At 52.3% G+C, this 7,756-nt stretch overlaps 1 protein-coding gene across 4 annotated transcripts; it reads right to left on the bottom strand.

The window, feature by feature from the left end:
• Positions 1 to 1,686: 1,686 nt before the first annotated feature.
• On the bottom strand, positions 1,687 to 7,369 carry LOC309843673 (protein SPMIP1). 4 transcript variants are annotated; one of them, XM_082689313.1, is made up of 3 exons: positions 7,124 to 7,369; positions 6,097 to 6,213; positions 1,687 to 3,720 (listed from the first exon to the last, which is right to left on the bottom strand). In XM_082689313.1, exons 1-3 carry the CDS (start codon positions 7,128 to 7,130, stop codon positions 3,602 to 3,604), a joined length of 243 nt encoding a protein of 80 aa, XP_082545439.1. In that variant the 5' UTR covers positions 7,131 to 7,369; the 3' UTR covers positions 1,687 to 3,601. The 4 variants fall into 4 exon arrangements, with proteins under 4 accessions (XP_082545439.1, XP_082545437.1, XP_082545436.1 ...); XM_082689311.1 differs by having other exon boundaries at positions 6,097 to 6,806; XM_082689310.1 differs by lacking the exon at positions 7,124 to 7,369 and having other exon boundaries at positions 6,097 to 6,933.
• Positions 7,370 to 7,756: the final 387 nt, after the last annotated feature.

Below are 7,756 nucleotides of genomic sequence, written 5' to 3' on the forward strand. Positions count from 1 at the left end.
CCTTCCCTCTTTACTCCTCTTCCCTGCACACATGATGTTCCTGTCTCCATATGCTTGAGGCTTTCATAGCCTTCAAAACTCCATGCAAATCTCCCATCTTAGAAAGATGAATGTCACATGCAGACACACACACACACACACACACACACACACACTCATACACACTCACACACCTTTCCCAAACAAGTACTTGCCCACCGGCACATATTGTCCAGGGGCTCAGGGTCCAGCTGTTTGGTGCAAGCCCATGTTCCTCCCTCATAAGTACCCTGATGGCAGGAGAAAAAAAAAAAAAAAAAAAACCTATGTTTGCCATTTGCAAAAACTTCTGCTGACACACTCTTTTCTGGGAAACTCTCCTACTTCCCCCACCAAGGAGCCTGGAAGCTTCAAAAAAAAAAAAAAATTTATGTATTTTGAGATTCTTACTTGTTTGAGATACTTTAGTAGTTTCATAGAGGTTAGAGCTGAATATATCCTTAAAGATAATAATAAGAAGAAATAATAGCTGCCACTCATAGTCATGGTATATACTCTCTCACTAAATTCCAACCATGGCTCTAAAAACATGGGGTCTGTTGTCATCTCCATTTCATAAATGAGGAAACTGAGGCCCAGAGAGGTTGAATAACCTGCCCATAGTCACACAGCTGGTGAGTAGTGGAGTCCCGTGTGACTCTCCCAGAGGCCCAGTAGCCTCTGGGCTTAGGGCTTATGATAGTTTTTTTTTGTTTGTTTGTTTTTTTGTTTTTTTTTTTAATTTATTTGACAGAGATCACAGGTAGGCAGAGAGGCAGGCAGAGAGAGAGGAGGAAGCAGGCTTCCTGCTGAGCAGAGCCCGATGCGGGGCTCGATCCCAGGACCCCGAGACCATGACCTGAGCCGAAGGCAGCGGCTTAACCCACTGAGCCACCCAGGCGCCCCAGGGCTTATGATAGTTTTAAGGGCCACAGAAATTTTTTCTTTCAGAATAAGAAGGAATAAGATGAAGTTTTAGGTTGAGGAAAGATATTTTAATATATAATATTAAGATATTTGTGCTTATACCAACAGAGTTTAAATATAACTTTTAATATTTTTCTATGGAAGAAGGGGTGCACGAAGGCAAAATGCCTGGGGACCATGATAGTCATCCTGTGGCTCTGGTGGAGTCAAAGCTCAAATCAGGTCAGTCTGTCCTAAAAGGTCATGTTTCCACTAGGCCAGTCTGACCCCATTTTATAGGTCAGAAAATTGAGGTCCAAGGCCACACGGCAGGTGAATGGTCAACCCCAGCCCTAGAGCCCAGGTCTCTGCAGGCCAACTGCCAGGCTCTGTGGTCTGACAGCACCACCTGGTGGTCTTTCTGGGGACTTCCTTTTAATCAAAGGATGAACCTACAGAGAGGGTACAGACTGGGATATTCCCAGGAAGCAGCCACGAGCTAGTCTGGCCTTGGGTTCCACCCCTTGGCAGCCAGGCTAAGGAGCCAATGCATGCTCTTTTCTTAGGTTGTCAGCAGATTTCACACACTCCCCGACCCCCCACCCCCGCCTCAGGGTAACAGTTATCCCTAGAGTTAATATTCATAGAGTACTTAGATCAGCCTGTTCAGTAGGAATAGCATGTGAGCCGAATGTAATCTGAAATCTTCTATTAGCCACATTAAGAAAAGCAAAAATAAATAAATAAATAAACAAGTAAATGTAATTTGAATAATATATTTTATTTAACCCAGGGGTGAGTACATGACAGCCTGTAGGTCAAGTCGAGCCCACTGCCTATTTTTTTAAATAAAGCTTTACGGGCACACAGCCACACCCATTTGGTTATGTATTATTTATGGCTGCCTTTAACCTGTAACTGCAGAGTTGAGTAGCTGTGGAGTTGAGACTGGATGGCTCCCAAGTGGAAAATACAACTAGTCCTTTCCAGAGAAAGTCTGCCAATCGCTGGTTTAATCCAGCATCCAAGTCTGAAATGACAGACTTTGTCTTTTCAGCATGTAACTCAATATAACAATCATTAGATAGTTTACCTTTTTTATCATATTAAATCTTCAAGTTTTTGTGTATCTTTTATGCTTACAACACATTTCAAGGGCTCAATGGACCCGTGTGGCTTATGCCTACCGATTGCCACAGTGCAGCCTTGGAAAAATGCCCGTACATAGTAAATGCCACATTGGAGTTTTGTTAAATACATACACAAATAAATTCCTCAGAAGAAGTAAGCCTAACATCCTGGGACATTCACTGTTTGTAATGAATCTCTTTCCCGAGCCTCTAGAACGGTGCTAGCTACGGAGTCCCCTCCTTGAGAGAATTGAGAAAATCATCACTTAAATCAATTTCACACCATGCCAACTTCAGTGTCTCCTCTGTGCTCCCAAAGTGCCCACCTTCCCCATCACAAGCCCTTCTCAGTCTGCACTGTGAACTCCCAGAAGGTGTGGCCCCTGATCCCACAGGAGCAGTCAGATCCATGGCTGTTGCAATCACATGGCCCCTGGAGGAATCCAGGGTGTTCTTTGGTATTTGAGTACATTCAGCAGGTTGTTGCCAAGCACCTCTGGTGTGCATGCAAAGCCAAAGTGTGAATTCCATTTGAATCACACGCACACTTTGGCCCTCACTCACATCCTCTGCCTCTTGCTCTTCCCCACTCCAGAACTTTCCTGAAGTCGATGAGGGAAAGCCAGGCCAATTAGCTCAAATCTCAGCTGTAGGGAGCCTGGCTCGTCTGTGAAGCTGTACTAAGAGGCTGACCAGAAGAGACACAACTCTCTCAGCCTTCACACACCTAGAAGTCATGGAATGCGTTCTCACCAACAGGACGTGACGGGAGGCGACATTGGTCCGTTTCGGACCAAGGCAGTTAAGAATGGGTGTGTTCTCCCCAGACTCTGTCTCTTCCCTTGTCCCCAGCTGGATGCAGAGAGACTCAGGGAAAGACCCTGAAGCCCTAGGAGATGGCAGAGCCAGCAGATGGGAGTGGCTCGGCTCCCCAGGTTGGCAGGCGGCAGGCGACAGGCGGCGCGCTGGCCATCAGAGTGCACCATGCTGCACGAATATGCCTTTATTGGTTAAAGCAATAAAGGTGGTGGCTGTTTGCTACAAAAACAAGGCAAACCTGACCCATGCAGGTACTTCGGGGTGGAGGTGGGGGACAGTGAGAGAAATAGTAAGTAAACATAGAAACCACTTCCTCCTTGAACTGGGGGATACACTGGGACCAAGCGATTCGGCTGTGGGTCCCTTCACTGAAATATAGAGAGAGTCAAGACAGGGAGATACTTCTCTCCTCCACTTAGCGAGCCCCTCCCCTGCCTCCTGCTCTGCTGCTGGGACACTGGGAGGGCAGCGAGCACCCCACACTTGGCTGGTGATGGTGGGGCAGGGCTGTGCAAGGAGCTGAAGTCCCTGAGGACATCCAAGAGGCTGCAGGTGGGCCACCCTGAGTCCCAGAGGTAGAGAAAAGCACTCGTGTCCCCTCATGCTCCGCGGAGAAGGCAGGGCCGGACAAACGGAGGGAAGGTGGGTGGAGCGGCAGCGTCTCTGCGCAGCGGGGTCCGGACAGACTGCAGGAGAAGGCAGGAGCAGCCTCTGAGCCCCCCTTGAGCTCAGCTTAGCTGATCTGTTCGCCGTGGAAAATGGAAGACGCTACTCTTGATGTAAAAGGTCTTTGAGATGGGCTGGCACCTGGCATACGTTGGAGCCCTGGTGGCCTTCATGATGTCCCCTGGAACACAGCAAAGGCCTGGTTGAGGTGGGGCCACGTTCCTCCCGCCAGCCCTGGCCCAGCCAGGAGGGCCGAGGGCCAGCAGGGACACTGGCTACAATCACTCTAGTTAAAATCTTGAAGTACTTCTGAACAGTTGGGGGCAGCGGTTGCCCCTGTGCCCCTTGATCCCTCCCTCACTCCCCTGTTCCTTCTTAGCAACCAGGAACTACATGGTACACCTGGCGTACGTAGCATGGGGACCTCAAGGCCCTACATTGGCTTTGGGCCCACAATCTGCCCCAACGGGTGGCAGGCGCTCAAGTCATTCCAACAGTTGACTCTTTTGTTCCCATCCCTACCCCACACCGACAAGGGGGTAACCTCATTTCATTTCTCCCTTTTGTCTAGTGAGAACCCTTCCATCCCAGAGCTTCTTAGTGAGAGTCTCCAGGGTCCTCGCCAAGGCTGAACCAGCTCCCAGATGCCCACAGGCAGTAAGTCCTGGCTGCTGAATTAATAATAATAATAATAATACCAGTTACCATCTGTTGAGCACTTACTATGTGCCAAGCACTAGACTGGTACTCTATGTGTCAAAGGGCATTTGGGGACAATCCAGCTGGGGTCCAGATGATGCCTGTGACGCCACGGCCCCATGGCTGTTTGCAGCGCACCCTACTCCCCCCTCCACCCTCCGGGATGATGCAGCTCCTGTCTGTAACCGGGTCGGGGGATGGAGAGAGATGGTCCACAGAAGTTCTCTCATCTGTTCCTCATTTAGTCCCTGAACTGGTCAGGGTAGGGGGCATGAGGCCAGAATCTTACAGAATGTTCAGGAGATTTCAGGAGCAACCGGGAGCTTAAGCAGAACGACCATGGAGGGAAACAGTCTTCAGTCTTGGCCCTGAACCTCGGAGTGCCCTAGGACACAGGAGGCATCCAGGAGCAGCTCCCCCCGGCTCCAGTATTCGGATTGTGGACGAAGTAAAGGATGCCCACTGATGGCTGAATTTCAGATAAACGGCAATTTTTCAGTCTAAGTATGTTCCGTGCCATATCTGGGACATACTTAGACTAATAAATTATTGTTTATCCGAAGCTCAAATGTAACTGGGCATCCTGTAGTTTCGTTTGCTCGGTCTGGTGGCCCTTGCCTGGCAGTGGCTTCACGGGCAGAGACATAGACCCATAGGCAGGAGGAGGAGAGGGGGAGCAGGAAGGGGGGTGTAGTGCAGGAACCGAGACTCGCTCTGTGGGCCCAGGGAGTCAGGCCCTCCTCGGAAGAATCGGATGAAGTAGAAACACCTCAGGCTTCTGCTCCAGCATCCTGTCCCAGCAGGCCTTCCCTGACCACCTGTCCACCAAGGAGCCCCTGCGTCTTCCTCTCCTTTTCCCGACAGATCTCCTTCTACAGGCTGAACACTCACAAGCTCTGCCATATCCCCAGGGACACAAAGGTCCTGACATAAATCAGGTGCTCACTAAATCTTTGTTGAGCGAGTGAATAAATCAACAGACCAGAATCCAAACCCAGGCACTCTCATTTCAAACTGAGTCCCTCTTCCATGGTTGTTCATTTGCTAACTCATGTTGGGGCAGAACTGGGATTTAGTGACTCCAGATCTCCCTTGCTGGACTTTCCAGAATGAAAGTATCGCATGTCAGATGAATGAATGTCCTCTCCACCGCATGAGGATTTTGTTAGGAAACTTTCTGTTCAGGGTGCTTTCCCATTTGATTTCCCCAAAACTCTGTGACACAGGAAGACAGGTACTAGTATAGTCCCATTTTTCAGATGTGGAAACTGAGGTCCAGTGATGTTAAGGTTCTTGCTTGAGCTCAACACAACTCCCAAGGGGAGGAGCCAGGATTTGAACTTGCACTTCCTGATTCCAAACCAAGGCCTCATTCCCTAGTCTACCTTCATTCATTTGTTCACTCATTCCATGGTCACGGAGTACCATCCCCAAGCCGGGGGCTGGGAGGGCCTTAATAAAATTAACTAAGAATTTCTGGAACCCAAAAGGCTCATTAGACCAGATGGATACTTGAGGAATGGTGACACAGGGGGCCCAGGGCTTCTGTAGACACAGAAAGCTGGATAAGCACTAGGGTGGACTCAAATCTACCTGGAGGACTTTCGGCGGGCTTCCCAGAGGAGGTGACATGGGAAAGTTAGCAAGCAGAGGAAAAGGCAGGAGGTACATTCCATGTGGAGCAACGAAAATGTGCGAAGGCCCGAAGGTGTGAAGGCGTGGGGCCTGCTCTGAGAAGGGTGAGACCGAGGGATAGGCTGTTGCCTGCAGGGTGATTAAGGACAGGGCTGGGGTGGGGGAGGGGAGGGCCAGGCCTGCCAGTAGAGGCCTGGAGTGGCAAGATGGTGGCAGCCCTTACCCATGTGCCAGCCGTACTCCCAGGATGACAAGACCGGGTACAGAAACTTCTCCTCTGGCTTCTGCCGATGCCGCTCACGGAGGTACGAGGCCCGGCCTTGGCCGTCGTGGGAGATGCCTTGGAAGAGCAGCCGCAAGGTGCCAGCGGGGACCTGCCTCATTTCTAAGCCCCCTGGCCTGGTCTGGACTGCTGGCCCCTGAGGGGCTCTTTGGGCCTCCCAGGCTTTCTCTCCCTTGGGTGGGGGGCCCTGGACTCCCACTCCCTTGGACAGTTGATCCCGGACCCCCTTGGTCTCTGGCCATCCATCCCGTATTTCCTTGCTCTCAGGGGCGCTGGTGGCAGGCAAGGGCCCTGCTCCCAAGGCTAACCTGAGGGGGGCCCGCTGCAGCCGCTTCCTGGGCATGGGCCCCTCCTTCAGGTACTTGTGGCCATAGTTGATCTTCCAGGTGACCCGGGCTGTGGTCTCCTTCTGGATGCGCTCTTGCCAGTAGGCTTGGCTCTGGGTGGTGCAGAGATCCCTCATGGCAGTGGGAGGGGACAGGGTGCGGAGGGAGGAACCATTCTGCCCGGAGCCCTGTGGCCTGTTTGCTCTGCGGGGACCCGTCTCCAAGGTTACGTGCAGCCAATGAGGGCTGGGTTGCCAAGGCCCCGCTGGAGAGGAGGGGCTGGGCTGCTCAGGGGGCCACTCGCAGGCAGCAGGACAGACCAGGCTGGAAAAGGGAGCAAGGGCTGGCTGCAGCCCACCCAGTGTGCCTGGCAGGAAGCTGTATTCTGCCCCAGAGGGACTCGGGGCCCAAGCCTTTACCCCCCACACCCAGAGGGTCCGAGGGAGGCTCACAGGGTGCCCGAGCCTCTAGTCCATTCGGCAAACCCTGACGCACACCTACCGTGCACCAGGCACCCAGGGAGGTCCCAAGGGAGGCCCAGGGTCCACTCTAAGGATGCCCTGGACACATGGCTGGGGGGTTGCCATGGAAACTCTGGACCCCCAACTCCTCAGACACGGCTCTGACACAGGAGAGCTTACCTGGCATCACTGAAACATCAGAATGTCAGCAGGAATTACTTCTGGACTCGCGAGAATGACATCAGGCCAGGGTAGAAGAACTTGGAACAGTGCCTGGCGTGGATGGAGGTAGCCGCTGTTCACAAGGCCCTGCTCAGTGCCAGCTGCTGTGCTGAGCTCCCTCTGCCTGAAACCACCCTCCTCGGTTGCTGGGGCTCTCATTAACCTCCTTTCCAGGTGAGGAAAGGGAGACTTGCAGGAACTATGTGCCAGCCCAGGGCACACCTGGGCTACTCTGTGCTAGGCGCTGGGCTGGAGGCTTTAACGAGTGATCCCACTCAGTGGAATCCTCACGGTGACTCACTAGCAGGCTCTCTCCCATTCCTTTTCCAGATGGAGAGACGGGGGCTCAGCAATGTTCATTTGGTTCCTGGGATGGACATCACCCACCCCCCCACACCCCGCCCCGCATTACAGATATAGAACTTTCCCACTGAATGTGACAGCATCATCTGAGAGAGACAGTGGGTGGTGGGAGCAGGGGTAAGCAGAGGAGGACCCACCAGTCACCCAGCAGCTCCATAACATCAACTTCCAGGACCCTCACACCCTCTGCCTCTCCCATCAGGGCCCTGCAGGTGTGGGCCGCCTGAG

This window comes from Mustela nivalis (genome assembly GCF_964662115.1).
Source record: "Mustela nivalis genome assembly, chromosome: 1".
Taxonomy (NCBI): domain Eukaryota; kingdom Metazoa; phylum Chordata; class Mammalia; order Carnivora; family Mustelidae; genus Mustela; species Mustela nivalis.

Excerpts from the sequence above, each read along its gene's own strand:
- LOC309843673 (XM_082689311.1), bottom strand. The coding sequence starts at position 6,619 with ATGAGGGATCTCTGCACCACCCAGAGCCAAGCCTACTGGCAAGAGCGC. Across the intron at positions 3,721-6,096 it reads GGAGTACGGCTGGCACATGG|GGGACATCATGAAGGCCACC; the intron begins GTAAGGGCTGCC and ends GCTGTGTTCCAG.